Below are 26672 nucleotides of genomic sequence, written 5' to 3' on the forward strand. Positions count from 1 at the left end.
TCTTCCAATCCATGAACAAGGTATATGCGTCCACTTTTTTATATCTTCCTCTATTTCTTTTTTCAATGTCCTGTAGTTTTCTGAAAATAGGTCTATTACTTTTTTGATTAAGTTTATTCCTAGGTATCTTAATTTTTTTTGCCGTGATGGTAAATGGGACTGTTTTTTTTTTTTTTAGTTTCTCTTTCTGTGAGTTCATTATTGGTGTGTAGGAATGCCATTGATTTCTTGATGTTAATTTTGTATCCTGCTACCTTTCCAAATTTGTTTATTAAATGTAGTAGACTTTTGATAGAGTCTTTAGGGTTTTCTATGTACAGTATCATGTCATCTGCAAATAATGACAGTTTCACTTCCTCCTTTCCAATTTGGATTCCTTTTATTTTTTTCTTCCTGTCTGATTGCTGTGGCTAAGACTTCCAGTACTATGTTAAAGGTGGCAAAAGTGGGCATCCCTGTCTTATTCCTGTTCTTAAGGGAAATGCTTTAGTTTTTTGCCCATTGAGTATGATGTTGGCCGTAGGGGTTTCATATATGGCCTTTATTATGTCAAGTATGATCCCTCTATTTCCACATTGCTGAGTGTTTTTATCAGAAATGGGTGCTGGATTTTGTTGAATGCTTCTTCAGCGTCTATTGGTATGATCATATGGTTTTTATCTTTAATTTTGTTTATGTGGTGTATCACATTTATTGATTTGCAAATATTGTACCACTTGGTCATGGTGAATGATTTTTTTGATGTATTGCTGGATCCAATTTGCTAATATTTTGTTAAGGATTTTGACATCTATGTTCATCAGGGATATTGGCCTGTAGTTTTCTTTCTTTGTTGTATCTTTATCTGGTTTTGGAATTAGAATTATGCAGGCCTCATAAAATGAGTTTGGAAGTCTTATAACTTCTTGGATTTTTTTGAAAAGTTTGAGGAGAATGGGTCTTCGAATGTTTCATAAAACTCCCCTGTGAAGCTGTCCAGGCCGGGGATTTTGTTTGCTGGGAAATTCTTGATTACATCTTCAATTTCCTTAGTTGTTATTGGTCTTTTAAAGTTTTTTGTCACTTCCCGGTTCAGTTTTGGAAGACTGTGTGTTTCTAGAAATTTGTTCATTTTGCCTAGATTGTCCAATTTGTTGGCATATAACTGTTCATAGTATTTGTTAATGATTCTTTGTATTTCTGTGGTGTCAGTTGTTACTTTTTCCCTTTTGTTTCTAATTTTGTTTATTTGGGTCATTTGTTTTTTTCTTGCTGAGTCTGGCTAAGAGTCCATTAATCTTGTTTATCTTTTCAAAGAACCACCTCTTTGTTTATTTCTGCTCTCACCTTTAGTATTGTTTTCCTTCTACTTGCTCTGGGTGTTTCTTTTTACTTTCTAGATTTTTTTCTTTTCTTTTTTTTTTTTTAAATCCTCACCTGAGGACATTTTAGCATTTATCTTCAGATAGAGTGGAAGGGAGAGAGAGAGAGAAACATCAGTGTGAGAGAGACACAGCATCTGGTTGCCACCCACATGACCCCAGCTGGGGCCAGGGACAAACTGCAACCAAGGTACATGCCCTTAGTGGGAACCGAACCTGGGCCTCTCTGGTCCATAGGCAGATGCTCTAACCACTGAGCAAAACTGGCCAGGGCTACTTTCTAGAACTTTAAGTTGTAGTTAGAAATGTTTCTTGTTTCCTGAGGTAGGCCTATAGTGCTATGAACTTCCCTCTTAGGACTGCTTTTGCTGCATCCCATAGATTTTGTGTTGTTGTGTGTTCATTTTCATTGGTTTCCAGGAAGTTTTTGGTTTCTTCCTTGATCTCCTTGGTAACCTATTCATTGTTTAATAACTTGCTATTTAGCCTCCATGTGTTTGAATGTTTTTGCTGTAATTGATTTCTAGTTTCATACTACTGTGATCTGAGAAGATGCTTGATATGATTTCAGTCTTCTTGAACTTGTAGAGACTTAGTTTGTGTCCTAATATGTGATCTATCTTTGAGAATGTCCCATGTGCACTTGAAAGGAATGTGAATTCTGCAGTTTTGGGGTGTAATTCTCTATAGATATCTATGAAATCCATTTGATCTAGAGTATCATTTAGAGTGTCTGTTTCCTTGTTAATTTTTTATCTAGAGGATTCATCTAGTGATGTCAGTGGGGTCTTGAAGTCCCCTACAATGATTGTATTACTATTGATTTCTCCTTTGAAGTCCTCCAGAAGTTTTTAAATGTATTTTGGTTCTCCTATGTTAGGTGCATATATATTTACCAAGGTTATATCCTTCTGTTGAATAGATCCTTTTTACTATTATGTAGTGGCCTTTTTTGTCTCTAGTTATGGCCTTCATTTTGAAGTCTATTTTATTGGATATGAGTATTGCTACCCCAGCTTTTTTGTTTTCTGTTTTCTTGGAAACATTTTTTTCCATCCCTTCACTTTCAACCTGTGTGTCTTGTGTTCACAGGTTGAGGTGGGTCTCTTGTAAACAACATATATATAAGTTATGCTTTCTTGTCCATTCAGCTACTCTGTGTCTCTTGATCAGAGCATTTACTCCATTTACATTTAAGGTTATTATTGATATGTACTTATTTTTTGCCATTTTTGTTTATTATGGTTATGCTTCTTGTCCTGTTTTTTTTTTTTCCTTTTTAAACTTATCTTTATTGTTGAATAAATTACAGAATTCCCTCCATTTATCCCCCTTTGACTCCCTTCTCACTCCCACCCTCCTCCTGCCTTCCCCACTCTATTGTCTGTGTCTATTGGTTATGCATATAAGTTCTTTGTTTCTCTCTTCCCGCTCTACCTCCCCCCTTCCCTTTGAAGTTTGTCAGTTTAACAACCAATTTGTACTTCTTAATCTCTTCATCTTTTTCACCCATCCCCGCAACTTCTCTCCTATCTGGCAACCAACAAAAAGTTCTCTGTATTTATGAGTCTGTTTCTGTTCTGCTTGCTCATTTTGTTTGTAAATTCAATTGTTGATAGATATGTATTTATTGCCATTTTATTCATATTTTTTCTTCTTCCTCTTTCTGCTCCTCTTCCTCCCCCCTTCCTCCTCCTCCTCCTTCTCCTTTTCTTCCTCTTCTCCTTTTCCTCCTCGTTGTCCTCCTCCTCTGCCTCCTTCTCCTACTCTTTCTTTATTCTTTGTTCTTCATTCTTCTTCTTTCTTCTCCCATCAACATTTCATATAATATTGGTTTGGTGGTGATACACTCTTTTGGCTTTTTCTTGTCTGGAAAACGCTTTATATGGCCATAGATTCTAAATAATAGCTTTGCAGTATAGCGTAATCTTGGATGTAGGTCCTTTCTTTTCATCACTTTAAATATATTTTTTTTTTTTGCCACTCCCTTCAGGCCTGCAAAGGTTCCTTTGAGAAATTGGCTGACAGTTGTATCGGAGCTCCCTTGTAGGTAACTAATTGCTTTTCTCTTGCTGCTTTTAAGATTCTCGTCTTTAACTTTTTGCATTTTGATGATCATGTGTCTTGGTGTGGGTCTCTTTAGGTTCATCTTATTTGGGACTCTCTGTGCTTCCTGGACGTGTATATCTGCTTCCTTCATCAAGTTAGGGAAGTTTTCTGTCATTATTTTTTCAAATAGGTTTTTAATTTCTTGCACTCTCTCCTCTTTCTGGCACCCACATGATGCAAATGTTGGTACACTTAAAGTTGTCTCAGCGGCTCCTTATACTATCCTCATTTTTTTGGATTCTTTTTTCTTTGTGCTATTCTGATTGGGTGTTTTTTGCTTCCTTATATTCCAAATCGATGGTTTGCTTCTCGACTTCACCTACTCTACTAGTAAATTATTTTTCATGTCAGTGCATCCTTCATTCCTGACTCATCCTTTTTTATGCTCCTGATGTTCATTAAGTTCATTGAATATCCTTATAAGCAGTATTTTGAACTCTGCATCTGTTAGATTGCCCATCTCCATTTCGTTTTGTTCTTTTCCTGGAGTTTTGCTCTGTTCCTTCATTTGGGACATGTTTCTTTGTCTCCTCATTTTGGCTGCCTCACTGTGTTTGTTTCTTTGCATTAGGTAGAGTTTCTATGTCTCCTGTAGGGTCTAGTGGCACAATGTCCCTTGTCACCCAGCTGGGCCCTCGAGATGCCCCCCTCGTGTAGACTTTACACCCTTCTGTTGTAATTGAGTCTTGATTGCTGTTGGTATGTCAACGGGAAAGTTTTACTCAGGCTGATCAGCTCCAAGGACAGTCTGTGCCCACTACCCACTGACCTCTCTCCAGCTCTCACCCTAATGCCAAACAACTCAGTTCTTCCCTGTATTTCTCTGGTGTGTTTCAAGCCGCCTCCCCTTCATGCTGGAGCTCAGAGCAAGTGAATTTGAGTAAGTCTGTGCGCAGTTTCTTTAAGAGGACTTGCTGGGGACTCCAGTAGCCTCAGCCTTCCTCAGCCTCAGTTTCCAATGCTTTTTTTTGACAGCCAGAAGTTATGGGGACTTCTCTTCGTGGCACTGGAACCCTGAGTTGGGGGGCCTGGTGTGGGATGGGGACCTCTTGCTCTCCAGGGAGGGCCTTCATAGCCGAGGTGTCCCTCCTGACTTTTATCCTCCACACCTAGGTGTGGGACCAGTCCATTTGCGCCTCCGCCTCTCTTACCAGTTTCTGTGTGGCTGCTTCTTTAATGTTGTAGTTGTAGGACTTCCATTCAGCTCGATTTCAGATGTTTCTGCATGATGACTGTTCTGTAGTTTAGTTGTAATTTTGATGTGGTTGTGGGAGGAGGTTAGTACTGTGTTTACCTATGCTGCCATTTTGACCAGAAGTCTCTCTTTCTATTTCATGTGCTTATTACAGTAGTCCTTTTAGCATTTATTGGAGTGCTGGTTTGGTGCTAATATATTCCCTTAACCCCTCCCCTCCTTTATTTTTTTGGTTTGGGAAGCTCTTTATTTTACCTTCTATTTTGAATGATAGCCTCGCTTGATATAGTAGCCTTTGGTTCAGATTCTTGTTTTTCATTACCTTGATTACTTCATGCCATTCCCTTCTGGCCTGCAATATTTCTGTTGAGAAGTCAGCTTATAGCCTTATGGGGGTTCCTTTATAGGTAACCTCTTTATCTTTAATTTTCGGCATTTTAATTATTATGTGTCTTGGTGTGGGTCTCTTCAGGTTCTTCTTGTTTGGGGCTCTCAGTGACAGAAAACTTCCCTAGCTTGGTGAAGGAAAAAGGTATACCAGTCCAAGAAGCACAATTTCTTCAAATATATTCCTTACCCTTGCTCATTTTCTTCTTCTGGCACAACTATGATGAGGATGTTGTTACATATCACATTGTCTCATTTCTTTTAGGCTGTCTTCCTGTTTGTTTGTTTTTAATTGTTTCTTCTTTTTGGTTTTCTGATTGGGTGATTTTTTTCTACCCTGTCTTCTAGTTCACTGATCTGGTCCTCGTCTTCCTCTACTCTGATTATTCTTTTCAATGTGTTCTTTGTTTCTTCTATGTCATTCTTCATTTCCAATTGGTTGGTTTTCAATGTTTCTATATCTTTACTCATGCTGTTGAGCTTCCTCATGACTATTACTCTGAACTCTCCCTCTGATATTTGCTTAATTCTATGTCATTTATTTTTTCTACAGAATTATCTTCTTCTTTCATTTGGGATTTGCTTCTTTGTTTCACCATTTTGGCTTTCTCAGTGGGTTTTGCAGCCTGCCAAATTTTCCATGCATTGGTGTTCCACTGATTGTGGCTCCCTCTACTGGGTTAGGATGAGTGTGGGAAGACTCACGTTAAACACCACTGTCAGATCTTACTTTCCTGGGTAGATTTGCAAGCCATGGAATGGTTCAGTTATCCTCTAGCTTTTTGCCTCGAGGCTATTAGTCTCAGTTACTGGATGAGCCTTGCTTTGTAGCCAGCAGCTGAATGAAAAATCCCTCAGCCATAAGAGGATTTCCAGCAGGTGGGGCACTTGCTGGCTATCAGTCTTTAGAAGTCAACGAGCCTCAATTTACATTTTTTTGTCCTGGCCTGGTGGCAGTGAATTCCTGCTGGGAAGGGGCTCTTTGAATAAATGGCTACTGTCCTGTGAGGGAGTGATTCAGAACATGACTCCTGGTGCCCCCCCATCTAGCTTTCAGCTCTCTCTTGAGCCAGGAGCCTCAGACTCTTTCCACACAGTTCCATTCCCGTCCACCCTCCCTCTGCTGGAGCCCAAGGTGAGTGGCTGTAACTGATTTGGTGCTTTTTAAAACACATGCTTTCTCAGCAGGAAGCACACACCGGTAATACAGCCCTTGTTGCTTTCCGTGGGCTCCCATCCCACCCCCACGTGCCTCCACAGTTCCTACCAGGCTTGATTTGGCATCCTCTCTCTGTCCCTGGTTGTATTGGCTCTCTTCTAGCTGCTCTTCAGTTGGTTTTTCCTGATGTTTTGTTTTTGTTTTAGTTATAATTCCAGTTTGGTCCTGGGAGACAGTCTGTGTAGCTTCCAAGCACTTTGCCACCTTCTTCGTTATTTTTGGGAAATTATTTTAGTAATAGTTGGAGAGCTTGCTCAAATGGAGAAGAGAGTTCTTTAATATGACTTAGTAGTCTCAAGGGCTGTGATCACCAGAAAGAAATGGGACTAACCTGTCCTCATGGGTTCTGATGACTTCTCATGGGAGGAGGGTTTGGCAGTGAAGTCATGTCAGGATGGCAGAAAGTGGTATCAGAGTGAATATGAGAAAACCAAAGCAGTGATTAAAAGAATTTTTTTAAAAATTTATTTGAGAGAGAGAGAGAAAGGGAGAGGAGAGATAGATAGAAACATTGATGAGAGAGAGCAGCAGTTGGCTGCCTCCTGCTTGAGCCTTCTGTGTGGGGATTTGGCCAACAACCTGGACATGTACCCTGACCAGGAATCAAACTGGCAACCTCTTGGTTCATGGGTCAATGCTCAACCACACCAGCCTGGCTAGTATTTTTCTTTAAGTCAGTGGTTCCCTGCCACATCTCTGTAGACCAGTGCTGGCCCATGACAAAGCTTTCATAGGGAACATGGATGTTTTTATAAATTTAAGTGTGTTCAATGGAAAGGTCATCTTTTAGTCTTAGATTTTGCTCATCTATGTTTTTCGCATTAAAATGTAAATTTAATTTTTAGAGAAATATATATTTTTCAAATTTTATTTTTATTGATGGTAGAGAGGAAGCTAGGTAGAAACACCAATGAGAGAGAACATCAATTGACCACCTCCTGCATGACCCCCACTGGGGGTTGGGCCCACAACCTGGGTATGTGCCCTGACCGGGAATCAAACTGGCGACTTCTAGGTGCATGGGTCGGTGCTCAACCACTGAGCCACACCGGCCGGGCTAGAGAAATATTTTAAAAAATATGTTTAGGTTACGTGCGTATGCATTTAATTTTTTTTCTAGTGTATTGAGACATAATTGACATATATCACTGTATGAGTTTCAAGTGGTCCATGGCATGTACCTGTAGCAGGATTATTTCTACTATCAAAGTGCATTGTTAAAAAAAATAGATATGTGGACAGAAACACCACTCAGACTTGTTTAAACAGTGAAGGAGTTTTATTGGCCCATATAATTAGGAAGATCAAGGTGTGATGGCCTTCAAATAAATGAAATAGAGGTTTTAATTATGTTATCAGGACCCTCTCATCATGGCCTAGCTTGGTTCTCTTTCTGTGGGTCTTCTTTTAATGTAGATGGGCTTTCCTCCAAGTGGTAGTGATGGTGGTGGTAGAGGGAACCTTTGAGGAGGAAGACTTAGTGACTGCATCAGAATTATGTTATTCCAAAGAAAAGTGAGAACACTCTCCCAGAGACCTTCCACTCTTAGCCCTGTAAGTCATTCATTCTTTGTTAAATTAACTCTTTCCTTCATAGCCTTTATCACAAACTGTCCCATTTATTTGCTCACTTGATTGTTTTCCCTCCCCATCAGAAGCAGGAATGGTGCCTGTTTTGTTAATCATGTAATCTAGCAGGCACTCAGCAAATAGTAAGCCAACACGTATGTGAAATTCCAGGGAAAGACTCAGATCCTGCTCAAGCCACCTGTCATTATGTGGTTCTGAGGGCAGAGAACTAGGATTGATAGGATCTACCTGAACCTCATAGAATAGGGAAAGGATGGTTTCACACAGGAAATGGGGACACCATTAGCTAAAAAACTGGGGAAAGATGCTGAGCAAACAACAACAATACCTGTCCACCATTTGTGTTTTATGTTCTTCAACCATGGTTTAATATTTCACCCGGCTGCAGAGTCTGCTTGTAAGGATGCATGTTCTGCAGTACAGGAGGGTGCTTGGCTGAGGGGAAGGAGTGGGGCTGCAATGCATTCCCAGGCTCCACTCATGAGCTTCCTTTTTCCGGGAGGCACTCTGTTTTTGAATTTATGCAGAGGCTGCGTATGATCTCTGTGAACAGTGGCCCTTCTGGAGTATCTTTCTCTCCATCTAACCTGAATAGCTTATACTGAAGTAAGAATAGTAGGAGCAAAAGTATGAACTGGACATGTCTCTGCATGTGGATCCCACTGGCCAACTCGGTGTAGACTCTGCTTAGCCATGTCCTGCATATATTCTAACAGATAACTTGTCTTGGGGAAATTCTCTTTTCTCTCTCCCTATCCTCCATTTTTCTGTTGGTCAAGTTTCCCAAGAACGCATTTGGAACTTTCTGAATTTTAGGGTGGCTGAATGGTTATGTAGATAGTCAGCCTTCTTTCTGATATATCTACATTTTTTTGCATTTCTATTTGGATCAACCTGAGAATTCCACTTCATGAAGAAGAAGAAACTTCCTATATCCATCACTTGTCCTTCAGCGGAATAGATTTATCTGAAAGCTCAATCTCTTTGAGATTTGTTTTATATTTTGTCTGATTACAGATGTCTTTGAGGCAGTGAAATGCTCACTATTTAAAAAGAGGTGAGTGGGTTGAAGGGAAAGAAACTCACTCAGTCTGACTTATTTTAGGTTGCCAGGAATCTGTTCCACTGAAGGACAAGTGATAGATATAGGAAGTTTCTTCTTCTTCGTGAAGCAGAATGATCAGATTGATCAAAATAGAAATGCGAAAAAATGTTCCAGACATACAACTGAGCCTCTCTTTATGTGGAAGGTGATGTGGCAGCTCTTCTAGCCTCATTTATCTCTCTTTCTGGAACTGCTTAGTTTCTTCTCTGCTTCCCCCTGGACATTGTTTCCATTTATCTGATTTTCTTTGAACAAGGGCTTACTCTGTATATCCACCCATCAATCTACAGTTGGCCCAAATTGGCAACCGGTACTTAATCTACCCATTGGCTTCGCAGCGCAAGTCCACAGGAAGTCTGTACTGACACCACTTGGGGGAGCGTCAATGAAAAGATTTATAGGCCTCAGACATAGCTATTCTGAGTCAGTAGTATGAGGTCCCAGAATCTGTATTTAAGGAATGTTCCCCAGTAGGTATGTCCAGACCCCCTCCATCCTCACAGGGGAAAAGAAGGGACATGAGTGAATGATGGCATACGTGAGCACACCTTAGCATCTGTTTGTCCCTACGGGGCCCCTTTTCTTCTCCTCTTTGCCGTTCTGGGTTACTGATCCTCCTCTCCTAGGAGAAGAGATGGACATTCTAAAGCATTGAAAACAAATATTGAAGAATATAATAATTTTCATTAAAAGCAGCAGTATTGGCAACAAACCATTCTTAGTCCAGCTTGGTGGGTGGGCAGTCCATGTAGGCAAGGGGGGCTATCTGACCCTTATCAAATCAGTGCCAGTTTCCTGAGAAACACCTGAGGCCTTTAGAGCCATTGTGAGAGAGAGCTTTGAAAGCATTTGCAGCTGTGGCAGTAGCTGTACAAATAAACTCGCTACCTGGGCGGGTGGGGCATGACCTTGAGGTTTCAGGGCCTATCACTCTCGAACTAGCTCCAGTATGTATGTGTCTTGTGTTTCTTTGTTCAAAGTCTTTAGAGAGAATCTGGTCACTGGCCGCCTGTCAGGGGCGTACTCTGGAACTGTGGGTCAGAGCAGACTTTGAGAAGGGTATTAGTGATAAATGTATTACAAGCTTTCTTTTGGTTGGGTTCCAAAGTAGAGGATTGCGTGAATATTTGTAATTCCTTTTCATTTTGGTTATTTCCTATATAACAGAGGGATTATATTCCTAAATCAATTATAATGAAATTTTTGTATGTCAGAACTACAAATATAACTCCAATCTAATTTTATATGTGCAATAAATGCCCAGTACAGTATTCAAGATATTTAACAAGTGCTTTTATGGTAGACATTATCATTGTCTCTTCATAATTTAATAACTAAATGTATATAAGATATAAATAAAGTAAAATGGTTTATTATTTAATGTGCTTAAAATATACTATCACATGCCTTACCTTTTATTGTATACTGACATATGTAAAGGGTTATAGCAGTTGATTCTGAGATCTCTCTATAGTAATGGAGCTATCACTTTATTTCATACATTTGTCCACTGTAGAACTTCAGGGACAGTTGAAGACTTTATGTAGGTATTAATTACATAAAATATGCACAGATAAGAAAAACTTATAACCAACACTGAGCACAGAAAAACCAGATCTGTAGTATATTTCTGTGTAACAGGCAGGTGTATGGCACAAAGCAGTTGTGTGTTGAGCACATGAAGTATAGTATCAGTACCTTAGGGTTGGTTTAAGAACATATGTGTGATATATTCTTTTTATTTATTTGAAGATAAAAGGATATATTGTGAGAATTAAAGCAAACTCAGCACACAAAATGGTGAGAATTATAGTTTGGTGGTTAAAATATAACCTTTTACATCAGAACTTGGTTTAAAATTAAGCTCTGTGCTTGACAATTTCATGAACCATGATGAAAAATTAAAACCTATTTATAAAATGAAGCTAATAATACAAATCAGGTGGCAAAGTTGTGAGGATAGTGTTTTATATCTTTAATTATGAAAATCTTGGGTATCAAGGTAGTTTATCTGATTTTTAAGAATTATTTTTTTCTTTTCCAGATCCAATCCCTGTGTGGAACTTCTAAACATCTTTTATTAGTGGAAACATTGTTTTCTACAAAATGAATTCAGCGTCTTAATTTAAGCCAGCGTTTGTGTGGTTCTGACTCATCTGCTATGGTTTATGAGGCTTCAGATCTAAGGAGTACAGGGTCTTTTGTGATGACAATATGACTAATAGTAGAGGAAGATCTGTTACTAATAAAACAAGTGGTGGTCCAAGTAGTGGAGGAGATTTTGTAGACTGGACTTTAAGCTTAAATACAGTTCAATCTGATAACTTTTTAAACTTATTGTTGAGTATGGTTCCAGTAATTTACCAGAAAGCCCAGGATGACAGGCACAAAAAAGCAAATGGCATTTGGCAAGACGGATTATCAGCCGCAGCACAGACTTTCAGTACTCGATCTGAGCAACATTTGGAGTATCACAGTTACACAGAGCAGTCTTTTCATGGCAATAATGGGCACACACCGTCGAGCTATAGCCCGAAGTACGATGACTATGCCAACTACAATTACTGTGATGGAGCAGAGACTTCGGAAACGACGGCCATGTTGCAAGCTGAAGATAGATCTAGCGATGGTGATGAAGATGCCACTGTGGAAGCAAACCAGAAATTACCCAAGGAATCCAGCGGTGTCATGGCCCTGCAAATACTTGTGCCGTTTTTGCTGGCTGGCTTCGGAACAGTTTCTGCCGGCATGGTTTTAGATATAGTCCAGGTAGGTTTTCGCCTTTAACTTAACTGTCTTTGTTGTTCAAAGTGCTTTATGTAGGTTACTCATCTCAACCATTTACTTTCGATTTAAGTTTTCCCTTAGTAAAATGAACTGATGCTGACTTTGGTAGAGAATTTCCTCTTTGTAGGTGGTTTTTGTTTGTTTTCCTTTAGAAGTTCTGAGAGAAGAGTCTCATTCTGACCAGAAAGTAAGTCTTTATAAAGTATTACAATAATGAAATTACCCAAAAATGGCTTCAAACAATATAAAGTATTAAATAAAAGATAAAAAGTCTTCTCTACTCCTCATCACCAGCCCAAACTGTCTTTGCCTCCAGAGGTTACCTCGTTACGAGTTTGTGGTATATGCTTTCAGACTTTTTCTATGTATACATATATACATTTGTGCAGAGGTTTTTTTTCCTTCAAAAATAAAAATGAAATGCTATGTATATTTTTCTGCAACTTATTGTCATTGATTAATAATGACATCATGGACATCTTTCTAATTAGTAACAAAGATATTCTGCATTTTATTTTATTTTATTTTATTTTTTTGACTTCTTTTTTTTTTTTATTTATTTATTTATTTATTTATTTATTTTTTTGTTACAGATATTTTACCTTTTTACCCCATTGGCACCCCCCACCCCACCCCCCCTCCACCCTGTCCCCGGCTTAGTTGTCCATGTCCATTGGTCATGCATACATGCATATAAGTTCTGTGGTTTATCTCTTCCCACCCCCCACCCCCCATCCCCTCTTCTGAGGGATGTCAGTCTGTGCCCTACTTCCATGTGTCTGGGTCTACTGTATTCCTCAGACTGTTATGTTCATTATATTCCGTATATAAGTGAGATCATGTGGTATTTGTCTTTTTCTGCTTGGCTTCTTTCACTTAGGATAATACTTTCCAGGTCCCTCCATGTCGTCTCAAAGGATAAGAGATCTTTCTTTCTTACCGCTGCATAGTATTCCATTGTGTATATGTACCACAGCTTTTTGATCCATTCGTCTACTGGTGGACACTTGGGCTGTTTCCAGATCTTAGCTATTGTAAATAGTGCTGCTATGAACATGGGGGTACATATATTCTTCCTGATTGGTGTTTCAGGCTTCTTAGGGTATATTCCCAGCAGTGGGATCACTGGGTCGAATGGAAGTTCAATTTTTAATTTTTTGAGGTAGCACCATATTGTTTTCCATAGCGGCTGCACCAGTCTGCATTCCCACCAGCAGTGTATTAGAGTCCCCTTTTCTCCACATCCTCGCCAACACTTGTTGTTTGATGATTTGTTGATGGCGGCCATTCTGACAGGTGTGAGGTGATACCTCATAGTTGTTTTAATTTGCATCTCTCTGATGATTAGTGATGTTGAGCATTTCTTCATATGTCTCTTGGCCATTTGTATGTCCTGTTTGGAGAGGTGTCTATTCAGCTCCTCTGCCCATTTTTTAATTGGGTTCTTTGTCTTCCTTTTGTGGAGTTGTATGAGCACTCTGTATATACTGGAAATTAACCCCTTATCTGATACATCATTGGCAATGATGTTCTCCCATACAGTGGGTTGCCTTTCCATTTTGATGATTGTTTCTTTTGCTGTGCAGAAGCTTTTTAGTTTGATGTAGTCCCATGTGTTCATTTTCTCCTTTATTTCTGTTGCCTTAGGTGATGTATCAGTGAAAATTCTGCTCCGTATGATGTCCGAAATTTTGTTGCCTACATTTTCTTCTAGAATTTTTATGGATTCACGGGTCACATTTAAGTCTTTTATCCATTTCGAGTTTATTTTTGTGTATGGTGTAAGTTGATGGTCTAGTTTCATTTTTTTGCATGTAGCTGTCCAATTTTCCCAACACCATTTATTAAAGAGGCTGTCTTTACTCCACTGTATGCTCTTGCCACCTTTGTCAAATATTAATTGAGCGTATTGCCTTGGGTCCATTTCTGGGTTTTCAGTTCTGTTCCACTGGTCTATATGCCTGTTCTTGTGCCAGTACCAGGCTGTTTTGGTTACAGTCGCTTTGTAGTATAACCTGATATCTGGTATTGTGATCCCTCCAACTTTGTTCTTCTTTTTCAAGATTGCTGTGGCTATTCGGGGTCTTTTTTGGTTCCATATGAACTTTTGAAGTATTTGTTCTAGTTCTATGAAATATGTCGTTGGTATTTTGATGGGGATTGCATTGAATCTATAGATTGCTTTGGGTAGTATGGACATTTTAATTATGTTAATTCTTCCAATCCATGAACAGGGTATGTGCTTCCACTTTTTTATATCTTCCTCTATTTCTTTTTTCAATGACCTGTAGTTTTCTGCAAATAGGTCTTTTACTTCTTTGGTTAAGTTTATTCCTAGGTATCGTAATTTTTTTGGAGCGATGGTAAATGGGATTGTTTTTTCAGTTTCTCTTTCTGTGAGTCCATCATTGATGTACAAGAATGCCGTCGATTTCTTGACGTTAATTTTGTATCCTGCTACTTTGCCAAATTCAATTATTAAGTCTAATAGATTTTTGATGGAGTCTTTAGGGTTTTCTATGTACAATATCATGTCATCTGCAAATAATGACAGTTTCACTTCCTCCTTTCCAATTTGGATCCCTTTTATTTTTTCTTCATGTCTGATTGCTGTGGCTAAGACTTCCAGTACAATGTTAAATAAGAGTGGCGAAAGTGGACATCCCTGTCTTGTTCCTGTTCTTAATGGAAATGTTTTTAGTTTCTGTCCATTGAGTATGATGTTGGCTGTAGGTCTTTCATATATGGCCTTTATTATGTTGAGATATGATCCCTCTATTCCTACATTGCTGAGCGTTTTTATCAGAAATGGATGCTGGATTTTGTCGAATGCTTTTTCAGCATCTATTGATATGATCATGTGGTTTTTATCCTTCATTTTGTTTATGTGGTGTATCACGTTTATTGATTTGCGAATATTGTACCAGCCTTGCATCCCTGGAATGAATCCCACTTGGTCATGGTGAATAATTTTTTGATGTATTTCTGGATCCGATTTGCTAATATTTTGTTCAGGATTTTGGCGTCTATGTTCATCAGGGATATTGGCCTGTAGTTTTCTTTCTTCGTAGTGTCTTTTTCTGGTTTTGGAATTAGACTTATGCTGGCCTCATAGAACGTGTTTGGAAGTCTTCCTTCTTCTTGAATTTTTTGAAATAGTTTGAGGAGAATGGGTGTTAGTTCTTTTTTGAATGTTCGGTAAAACTCCCCCGTGAAACCATCTGGGCCTGGGCTTTTGTTTGCTGGGAGAGTCTTGATTACCTCTTCAATTTCCTTAGTTGTTATTGGTCTGTTCACGTTTTCTATCTCTTCCGGGAATAGTTTTGGGAGACTGTGTGTTTCTAGAAATTTGTCCATTTCGCTGAGATTGTCGAATTTGTTGCCATATAGTTGTTCATAGTAGTTGTTAACGATCTTTTGTATTTCCGTGGTGTTGGTTGTTACTTCTCCTCTTTCATTTCTGATTTTGTGTATTTGGGTTCTCTCTCTTTGTTTCTTGGTGAGTCTAGCTAAGGGTCCATCTATCTTGTTTATCTTTTCGAAAAACCAGCTCTTTGTTTCATTGATCCTTTGAATTGTTTTTTTGGTCTCTATGTCATTTATTTCTGCTCTGATCTTTACTATTTCCTTCCTTCTACTTGCTCTGGGGTTTTCTTTTTGTTTGCTTTCTAATTCTTTAAGTTGTGAGGTTAGACAGTCAATTAGAAATTTTTCTTGTTTTTTGAGGTAGGCCTGTAGTGCTATGAACTTCCCTCTCAGAACTGCTTTCGCTGCATCCCATAGATTTTGTGTTGTTGTGTGTTCATTTTCATTGGTTTCCAGGAAGTTTTTAATTTCTTCCTTGATCTCCTCGGTGACCCATTCATTGTTTAATAACATGCTATTTAGCCTCCATGTGTTGAAATGTCTTTGCATGTTCTTTGTGCAATTGATTTCTAGTTTCATGCCATTGTGATCTGAGAAGATGCTTGATATGATTTCAATCTTCTTGAACTTGTAGAGATTTAGTTTGTGTCCTATCATGTGGTCTATCTTTGAGAATGTCCCATGTGCACTTGAGAAGAATGTGTATTCTGTAGTTTTGGGGTGTAATTCTCTGTAGATATCTATTAAATCCATTTGGTCTAGTGCTTCATTTAGAGTCTCTGTTTCCTTGCTAATTTTTTGCCTAGAGGATCTATCCAGTGCTGTCAACGGGGTGTTGAAGTCCCCTGCTATGATTGTATTGTTGTCGATTTCTCCTTGGAAGTCCTCCAGAAGATTTTTAATATATTTTGGTGCTCCTATATTGGGTGCATATATGTTTATCAAGGTTATATCTTCCTGTTGGATAGATCCTTTCAATATTATGTAGTGGCCGTCTTTGTCTCTAGTTATGGTCTTCATTTTGAAATCTATTTTATCAGATATGAGAATTGCTACCCCAGCTTTTTTTTGCTTTCCATTTGCTTGGAAAATTTTTTTCCATCCCTTCACTTTCAACCGATGTGAGTCTTTTGTTGAGAGGTGGGTCTCTTGTAAACAACATATAGATGAGTCATGCTTTCTTATCCAATCAGCTACTCTGTGTCTCTTTATGGGAGCATTCAATCCATTTACGTTTAAGGTGATTATTGATATGTACTTATTTATTGCCATTTTTGTTTAGTGTGGTTCTATTTTTCTTCCCATTTCTACTGCTATTTACAGCAGTCCTTTTAGCATTTCTTGCAGTGCTGGTTTGGTGCTAATGTATTCCCTTAGCTTTTTTTTGTCTGGGAAGCTCTTTATTTGATCTTCTATTTTGAATGATAGCCTTGCTGGGTAGAGTAGTCTTGGATTCAGATTCTTGTTTTTCATGACTTTGATTACTTCATGCCATTCTCTTCTGGCCTGTAGTGTTTCTTGTGAGAAGTCAGCTGAAAGCCTTATGGGGTTCCCTTTGTAGGTAACCTGTTGCTTATCTCTTGCTGCTTTTAGGATTCTCTCTTTGTCTTTAATTTGTGGCATTTTAATTACTATGTGTCTTGGTGTGGGCCTGTTTGGGTTCTTCTTACTTGGGACTCTCTGTGCTTCTTGAACTTGAATGCCTTCTTCCTTCACCAAATTAGGGAAGTTTTCTCTCACTATTTTTTTGAATATATTCTCTATCCCTTGCTCCTTTTCTTCTTCTTCGGGGACTCCTATGATGCGAATATTATTACGTTTCCAGTTGTCCCATAGTTCTCTTAAGCTGTCTTCCTGTTTTTTAATAGTTTTTTCCTTTTGTTTTTCTGATTGGTTGATTTTTTCTACCCTGTCTTCTAATTCACTGATCCGGTCCTCAGCTTCCCCTACTCTGCTTTTTAAACCTTCCAATGTGTTTTTCATTTCGGATATGTCATTTTTTATCTCTTCTTGTTGGTTTTTAATTTCCATTTGGCTTATTTTCAGTGTCTCTATGTCCTTACTCATGCTGTTCAGCTTCCTCAAGATCATGGCTCTGAATTCTAGCTCTGTTAACATGCCTAATTGCTCCACATTGATCTCATCTTCGGTGGAGGTGTCTTGCTCTTTCATTTGGCTTCTGTTTCTGTGTTTCACCATTTTAGCTATCACTGTGGGCTTTGGAGCCTGTCAAGTTCTCCCTGTGTGTGTTGGTGTTCTGCTGTTTGTGGCTCCCTCTCCTGTGTTTAGATGAGCGAGGGAGGACCCGCGTTGAACACCACTGTCAAGTCTTACTTTCCTGGTTAAAGTTGCCAGCCCAGGAAATGTACTGTTATCCTCTAGCTTTTTGCCTGGAGGCTAGCAGTCTAGGTTAATTGATGAGTTTTGGGTTGTCAGTTGATTGAAAAACTCCCTCAGGTGCTCAGCCAAGTGGCTTTCACGAGGGTGGGGCAGATGCTGGTCCTTAGTGAGCCTCAATTAACACTTCAATGGCCCACAGGGTGGGGTTGGATCTCCAAGGGAGGGGCTGCTGCCTCTCCCCAGAGCCCTGGGAAGGAGCAATGTGGCTACCGTCCTGAGTGGCTGCACTCAGCCAAAGCTCTGAGCGCCCTCCAAACCCCGAGTGTCCCGACACAGTTCCAGTCCAGTCTGCCCTCCCTCTGCCGGAGCCCAAGGTGAGTGGCTGTGGCTGTTTCAGCCTCTGTCCCGGCTGCGCTGTGGGGCCGCCTGGGAGTGTGACCCGAGGGCGCCACTTACAGCTGAGGCCGCTGCCGAGCTGCCGACCGTGGGCTCCCAGCCCCGTCTCGCGCCTTCGCAAGCCTACCGGGATGGAGTCAGTGTCCCTCGTTGTATGGTCCTCGCAAGCTGCTTTTCTGTTGGTTTTTCCCGTCGATTTGTCTGTGTTATAGTTGTAATTCCAGTTTGGTTCTGGGAGACGGTCTGTGTAGCTCCGTTCACTCCGCCGCCATTTTTCCAGTTCTCAGATATTCTGCATTTTAAAATGAGTGCTTGATGTTCCATTGTATGTATATACCAGAATTTACTTATTCATTCCCCATGCTGGTACTATAATAAATATCCTTATAAATATACCTTTATACACTTATATTAATATTTTCATCAGATAGATTTTTTTAGAAAATTGCTAGGTATTAGGGTAGGTGTATGTATGTGTTTAAAATTTTATAAGTACTATCCAGTTGCCTTTCAAAAAGTTTGTACCAAGTTATACTCCCACCATCAATATATAAGTACTTTCATTTTTCTATGCCTTTGTCAACATTGACCTTTTTCATTTTTGCCAAATGATAGGAAAATGTTATCATTATTTTCATTAACATTCTTAAATCATTATTTAGCATTTTTCATGTTTATTGGCTTTTCTTATTTATTCTGTTAATATTTCTTATATGAATGACTTTTTGTATCTTTTATCCATTTTCAAAATATATGCTACTTATTGACTTGTAGTTCTTAATGTAGAGTAGTTACAAAATTACCTATTATATAATTATCTTTCTAGAGTAGTAAATTGTTAAAATGTGTCATTCTATTACTATCAGTTTTTATTCATCAGCCAGAGAAAAATTGGCTCTGGGAAAGTGTTAAATACATTATTCTGTAATGTGCTCTTGTCTTTCATTGTTTGTTCCCTAAAAAAAAAATCTCAGGTCATTTGTGACTCTTAAAATACTTTTCAACAGATAACCTTTTTACCTAAATGGAAAACATACATAAGAAATTTAGTTTTTCCAACATCAGATGGAGAAAGAATATGAAGAGAACTGCGTTAAGAAGTATATTGAATTTTTGAACAGACTACAATATTAAAGGGGGACCAAGCCTACCTGTTCACTTGAAATATAATTTTTCAAGTTATCACAATAGTATCACAGTTGATAAAATCAATAAGCGAATTTGGTTGACTTTTTTGATATATCAGTTATTCTGAAGAAACACTAAACATTTAGCTATGGAATGAGAACATCTTAGGAATAATATGTTAGAGCAAGGATTGTTAGGCAGAATATTTACAAAGTTCATGATATACATTCCTCTGGTGTAATGTTACTGCTTGATACTGTCTGAGAGAACAGCAGGTCTCTATTGGGAAAAGTACCTTTTATGATTTTATGAACTCTAATTCCTTTGGCCCTAAGACTTTATAGCATATATGTTGGCCTTGTATCTAGCAAGTTTCTAAAGTTGCTTATTAATGTTAATAATTTATCTGTAAATTCTTTTGGAATTCCTTCATCATAACTATATTATCTGTGAATAATGGCAGTTCTATTTCTTTTCTCAATCTTATACATTTTAATTATTTTTCTTTCCATTCTGTACTGGCTAGGACTTCCAAAATGTTATAAAATAGAAGTGGTAGGAACAGGCAACCTTGTCTTCCTTGTTCCAGATCTCAGAGAGTAAGCAGCTCACCATGAAGCATGGGGTTGGCTCTTGATTTTTATAATATTCTTTATCAGATTAAGGAAGTTTCATTTTTTAGTTTGCTAAGGTTTCTTTTCTTAAAATCATGAGTGGATGTTGAATTTTATCAAATGCTTTTTCTGTGTTTATCAGTAAGATTATATGATTTTTCTTTTTATTTGTTGCTTTCTTGGATTATATTTATTAAACCACCCTTATATTTCTGGGATAAATACATAAAATTTATAAAATTCTGGTTGTTTGTTAATATCTTGTTTAGAATATTTGCATCTATATTCATAATATAAGATTAGCCTATAATTGTCCTTCTCATAATGTCATTGGCAGATTTTATATTAAGGTAATACTGATCTCATAAATGAACTTGAAAATGTTCTCTTTTTTCCTCCTATTCTTTTTTTTCAAGTTTTATGTAATTGCCATTATTTCTTCCTTAAGTATTTGGTAAAATTCCCTGATGAAGGCATCTGGGCCTACAGTTCTCTTTGTGGGAATATTTTAAATTACAGTTTGAGTTTCTTTAAAAGTCACAGGGCTAGCCCTGGCTGGTTTGGCTCAGTGGTTGGAGCATCGGCCTGCAGACCAGAGAGTCCCGGGTTCAGTTCCCACTAGGGGCATGTACCAAAAAAAAAAAAAAAATCACAGGGCTAAATCAAATTTTTCTATTTCTTTTTGTGTTACTTTTGGTAAGTTTTTGTATTTTATTTTTATTTTATTTTTTATTGATTATAGTGAGAGAGGAAGGGAGAGGGAGAGAGAGAAACATTGGTGAGAGAGAACATTGATGGGCCACCTCCTGCATGCCCCCCGCTGGGGATCGGGGCCCACAGCCTGGGCATGTGCCCTGACTGGGAACCAAACTGGCGACCTCTGAGTGCATGGGTCGATGCTCAACCGCTGAGCCACACCAGCAGGACTTGTGTTTTATTTTAATCATTACATCCCTAGCAGTGTTATCTAGCAGTGGGTGGTTTAAACAACAGACATTTATTCTCAGGGTTCTGTAGGCTGGGAAGTCCAGGATTGGGGTGCCAGCCTATTCTGCTCCTGTTGAGAGCTATCTTCCTGGCTTGCAGATGGCTGTCTTCTCCATACGTCCTCACACGGTGGAAAGTGCTCTCCACCGTGTACCTTTTATTCTTCTTGTAAGGACACTAGCCTGTTGGACTAGGCCCCCGTCTTTATGACCTTAGTTCGCCTTTATTACCTCCTCAAAGGCCCTGTCTTCAACTACAATCACATTGGGGGTTGGGGCTTCAACACAGGAATTATGGAGGGGGACACAATTCAGTCTGTAGCAGGTGCTGTTTCATGTGCTGCCTCAGCTGGCTTATCAAATTCAGGATAAGGAGTTAAATGGCCATTAGTGAATTTTAAAAAAATTCAGAAATTGACTTTAGACAGCGAGGAAGGAAGAGAGAGGGAGAAATACTGATTTGTTGTTCCACTTATTTATACATTGACTGGTTGATTCTTTATGTGCCTTGACCAGGGATCAAACCTGCAACCTTAGCATATCGGGAGGATGCACTATCCAACTGAACTACCTGGGTAGGGCAACATTAGTGTCTTAAGGAAGTAGTCTAATATGTGACAGAGGGCAGATTAGGATAGATTGCTTGGTCATTATCTCCCTTCCACTTATTTTTATTTTATTTTTTTATCCTCACTCGAGGACATTTTTCCACTTTTTGTTCAGATAGAGTGGGAGGGAAAGAGAGGAAGAGAGAGAGAGAGAAACATCGATGTGAAAGGGACACATCAAGTGGCTGCCATCCGCACGACCAACCAGGGCCAGGGACAAACTGCAATCAAGGTACATGTCCTTAGCGGGAACCGAACCCGGGTCTCTCTGGACCGCAGGCCGACACTCTAACCGCTGAGCCAAACCGGCCAGGGCATCCCTTCCACTTATTTTTTTATTTCCTGTTTTATGTAACACCAGCTATAGCCCTCCCTCCTGGTTTTTACTTGTATTCTTCAATTATCAATCAGTTTGAAGTTGTAATTGATGTTAACTGAGAAAACTTGCCAAGATCGCCTGTTTTGAGTTGAAGTAATAATCTAAAGATTTTGTTTTATAGCTATTTTTTAGCTCACCCAGCTAGCATATATAGGGTGGGGATTCAAATTTAAAATTTTTATCCCAAAGTTTATATTCCTTTTTATAGTAGTAGGAAATACAAATACATAGATTATAACTGTAGTGTATGACTGAACATTTAAGTACTTTTAGGGGTAAAAAGTAAGTGCTGTAGAGGTACGAAAAGACCTGTAGGGATGGAGAATGCTTTTGCGAATTCAAGCTTATACAAAATAAGCTTTTGTCCCAATCTAACCTGCCTTGTGTGCTTGTTGCCTGGTAACATCCCGTTATGCACTCTCGGCCCCAATTTAAAGAACGTAGTAGAAGAACATGTAAAGCACCAGTTACACTACCTGGGAGGTAAATGTTCAGTGAACGGTGTAATGTTAACAGGTATCATTCATTGAATGTTCTTTGGCCGGACATTGCATGAATTCTCTCATTTGATGCTTATGAGGACTCGGAGGTAGGCGATGTTACTTCCATTTTACAAATCAGGCTTAGAGATGAAATGACCTAAGATCACACACTGTTAAGTTGCTGAATTATACCAAAGTTTGCTGACCCTAAACCTCATGCCTTTAACTACTGTGCTATCGCTTTGTTTGTCAGAAATTTATCTTTGGATCACCTTCTACTAGTCAGAACTCTTCCTTTGTAAGAAATTGAAACCCAAGTAACCAGTTAATTTGAGCAATAAAAAAAAAGAAAAAGAAAGAAGGCATTGTCTTTTGTAACTGGGAAGAACAGGTGTACAGCCTACCTCAGATATAATTAGATAAGGGGCTTAATTTGATGGCAACCTTCTCTCTGTCTTTCACAATTTACCTAATGAAGGGAATTTAAATTGCCCCAAATCTTTTGCTATTGTGAACAAGGATAAAGTACACTCATTATATATACATATATGTTTGAACTTGTGTGCAAGGGTTTATTAGCAGGATTCATTCCTTGAAGTAGAGTTCTGAGTTAAAAATTATGTGCAGTTTAACACTTGATAGAAATTGCCAAATTCCCCCAAATACATTCAACCTTTATATTCTCACCAGTAGTTTAAATAGACTGCCTATTTTCTTTCTTTCTTTCTTTTTTTTTTTTTTATCCTCACCTGAGGACATTTTTCCATTTTTTGTTCAGAGAGAGAGGGAGGGAGGGAGGGGGAGAGAGAGAGAGAGAGAGAGAGAGAGAGAGAGAGAGAGAGAGGAGAGAGAGAAACATCGACGTGAATGGGACACATTGAGTGGCTGCCACCCGCACAACCCAACCAGGGCTGGGGACAAACTGCAACCAAGGTACATGCCCTTAGCGGGAACTGAACCCGGGTCTCTCTGGACCTCAGGCCAACGCTCTAACCACTGAAACACCGGCCAGGGCTGCCTATTTTCTTATAGTCGTATCTACAGAGTATTATCAAGGTTTTGATCTTTACCAGTCTTTACAGATGAAAACTTATCTTTTAATTTGCATTAATGTAATTATGGATGAGATTGGTCTTTTGTCATATGTCTAAAAGTGAATGGATTTTGTTTTTTAATTTTTTTTCTTTATTGATTTTAGAGAGAGAGGAAGGGAGAGGAAGAGAGAGATAGAAACATCTATAAGAGAGAACATAGATTGGACGCCTCCTGCATGCCCCCCACGGGGGACCAGGCCTACAACCTGGGCGTGTGGTTTGACCAGGAATCGAACCAGCAACCTCTTGGTGCATGGATCTATGCTCAACCACTGAGCCACACTGACCAGGCATGCATTTTGTTTTTTAAACTATGTTAATATGAGAAACAAAAATTCTCCAGATTTGGGCTACGTATATTTCTTAAAATTGCATAAATTTATTTTACCAATTAGATTAAAACAAAACAAAACACGTTTTCTGTTTATTTTTAAGATCAGACTGTATGGATGTTTTCCTCAACTTATTATTATTATTTTTTTAAGTTTCATTTTTGTTTTTCCTCTTGGACATTAATAGATATTTATGTTTTGAGTCTAGTACATGTGTAAGCAATCTGACATTATTTGATGGGTGTTTTGGGGAGATTCTGGATATTGACAGAAGTCCAAAATTAGGTGACAACAGAAGTTTATTTCCTTTAGGGCAGGTTCTTATGGAGATGCGGAGCAGTTTATAATAATCTGCATAGCCTCCCAGGACATGCCTCTGTATCCCTTTTTTAGACTTTTTTTTTTTTTTTTCATCAACTCCTCCTGACAGAATTCACTGGTAATATTTCTTGATGTTATTGCTACTAAACATCAATATTGCCCTGGCTGGTTTGGTTCAGCGATTAGAGCGTCAGCCTGTGGTCCAGAGAAACCCGGGTTCGGTTCCCGCTAAGGGTACATACCTCGGTTGCAGTTTGTCCCGGCCCTGGTTGGGTCATGTGGGTGGCAGCCACTCGATGTGTACCTTTCAAGTCTATGTCTCTATCTCTCTCTTCCTCTCTCCCCCCCCCCCCACTCTGGTTGAACAAAAAATGGGAAAATGTCCTTGGGTGAGGATAAAAAAATAAACAAACAAACATCAATATTGTTATTCACTACTGTGTATAGGCAGGTCCTGAGCACAACTGTATGAGGTAGGTACCGTTATGTCCATATTTTATTTTATTGATTTTTAGGACAAGGGAGGAAGGGAGAGAGAAACATTGATTTGTTGTTCCATTCATTTATTTATTCATTGGTTGATTTTTATCTTTATTGTTGAATGTATTACAGATGTTCCTCATTTCCCCCCATTGATCCCCTCCTCCCGACTCCCATCCCCCTCCTGCCTTTCCCCACACTGTTGTCTATGTCCTTTGGTTACGCATATAAGTTCTTTGGTTTATTTCTTCCAACCCCTCTACCCCCCTTCCCTTTGAGGTTTGTCAGTCTAGCAACCAAATAGTACTTTTTTTTTTTTTTTTATCCTCACCCGAGGACATTTTCCCATTTTTTTGTTCAGGTAGAGTGGGAGGGAGAGAGGGAACAGAGAGAGAGAGAGAGAAACATCGATGTGAAAGGAACACATCGAGTGGCTGCCACCCGCACGACCGACCAGGGCCGGGGACAAACCGCAACCGAGGCACACGCCCTTAGCGGGAACCGAACCCAGGTCTCTCAGGACCGCAGGCCGACGCTCTAACCGCTGAGCCAAACCGGCCAGGGCCAAATTGTACTTCTTAATCCCTTCACCTTTTTCACCCATTCCCCTAAACCCCCTCCCATCTGACAACCAACAAAATGTTCTCTGTATCTATGAGAATGTTTCTGTTCTGCTTGTTCATTTTGTTTGTAGATTCAATTGTTGATAGATATATATTCATTGCCATTTTGTTTGTTCAAGAAGACCCTTTTTCTTCAAGAAGACCCTTCAGCATTTCATATAATAATGGTTTGGTGGTTATGAACTCCTTTAGCTTTTCCTTGTCTGGGAAACTCTTTATATGGCCATCGATTCTAAATGATAGCTTTGCAGGATAGAGTAATCTTGGTTGTAGGTTCTTGCTTTTCATCACTCTGAATATTTCTTGCCACTCCCTTCTGGCCTGTGAAGTTTCTTTTGAGAAATCAGCTGACAGTCTTATGGGAACTCCCTTGTAAGTAACTAACTGCTTTTCTCTTGCTGCTTTTAAGATTTTCTCTTTGTCTTGAACCTTTTGCATTTTGATGATGATGTGTCTTGTTGTGGGCTTCTTGGAGTTCATCTTGTTTGGGACTCTCTGTGCTTCCTGGACTTGTATGTCTGTTTCCTTCACCAAGTTAGGGAAGTTTTCTGCCATTATTGTTTCAAACAGGTTTTTAATTTCTTGTTCTCGCTCTTCTCCTTCTGGCACCCCCAAGATGTGAATGTTGGCACATTTGAAGTTGTCCCAGAGGCTCCTCACACTATCCTCATTTTTTTGGATTCTTTTTTCTTTATGCTGTTCTGATTGGGCATTTTTTGCTTCCTTATATTCGAAATCAATGGTTTCCTTCTTGGCTTTACCTACTCCACTATTGAATCTGTGTAAATTATTCTTTATTTCAGTTAGTGCCTCCTTCATTTCTGACTGGTCCTTTTTTATTCTCTTGAGGCCCTCACTAAGTTTGCTGAGGTTCTTACTAAGTCCATTGAGCATCCTTGTAAGCAGTGTTTTGAACTCAGCATCTGTTAGGTTGCTTATCTTCATTTCGCTTAGTTCTTTAATGGGGTTTTGTTCTGTTCTTTCATTTGGGACCTGTTTCTTTGTCTCCTAATTTTGGCTGCCTCCCTGTTTGTTTCTGTGTATTACTTAATGAGAGGTATGGGGCTAGCTGAGACCAGATGCTGCTTGCTTGAAAGAATTTAGGAAAACCTGAAGCAGGATCCAAGCCAGGCCAATCCTATGGTAAAGCAACTGGCAACAGCTTGGGTGGGCCTGAAAGTTGGGTGGGCCTGAAAGTTGGGTGGGGTGGGGCGGGGCCTCAGGGAGTCACCAGAGCGGGGCTACCAGCGTGAGCCAGGTTGCTGGAGTCCCAGACATGGTGGCTGTATGCCGCTCCAGGGAAGGGCTCACTGAAGGAACAAAAGCCTCTGACAGCACATCTGTCCCGGAGAAAGCCCCCTCTCCAGCCCCCGCTCCAGTGCCCAACAGCTCAGTTCTTCCCTGTGTGTCTCTGGCGCCCCTCGAGCTGCCTCCCCTCCAAGCTTAGAGGGAGAGAGTCCGATAAGTCCATGCACGGGCCCTTTAAGGAGCTGCCTGGGGCTCCAGCCACGTCAGCCTCCCTGAGCCTCAGTTCCCGCTGGTTTTCCAGCCAGAAGTTATGGGGATTCTCTTCCTGGCACTAGAACCCTGAGCGGGGCACCTGGTGTGGGACGGGGACCCCTCAGTCCTCAGGAAGGACCTTCCCAGCCTAGGTGTCCTCCTGATTTTTATCTGCTACATGTGGGTGTGGGACCAGCCCCTTCACCTCCGCCCCTCCTACCAGTCTGGATGTGGCTGCTGCTTTAATTCCGAAGTTGTAGGACTTTCATT

The 26672-nt window shown here is 39.6% G+C and overlaps 1 protein-coding gene across 2 annotated transcripts in view; it reads left to right on the forward strand.

Annotated features, from left to right (window-relative positions):
- SLC41A2 (solute carrier family 41 member 2) overlaps positions 1-26672 on the forward strand; it is a 136906-nt gene that overhangs the window by 21186 nt on the left and 89048 nt on the right. For both annotated transcript variants that reach the window (XM_036252852.1, XM_036252851.1), the window contains exon 2: positions 11011-11735. In XM_036252852.1, coding sequence (XP_036108745.1) covers positions 11181-11735 — 555 coding nt within the window. In that variant the 5' untranslated portion in view covers positions 11011-11180. The remainder of the gene's footprint in view (positions 1-11010; positions 11736-26672) is intronic.

Source organism: Molossus molossus, unplaced genomic scaffold (genome assembly GCF_014108415.1).
Source record: "Molossus molossus isolate mMolMol1 unplaced genomic scaffold, mMolMol1.p scaffold_m16_p_10, whole genome shotgun sequence".
NCBI classification, from domain to species: domain Eukaryota; kingdom Metazoa; phylum Chordata; class Mammalia; order Chiroptera; family Molossidae; genus Molossus; species Molossus molossus.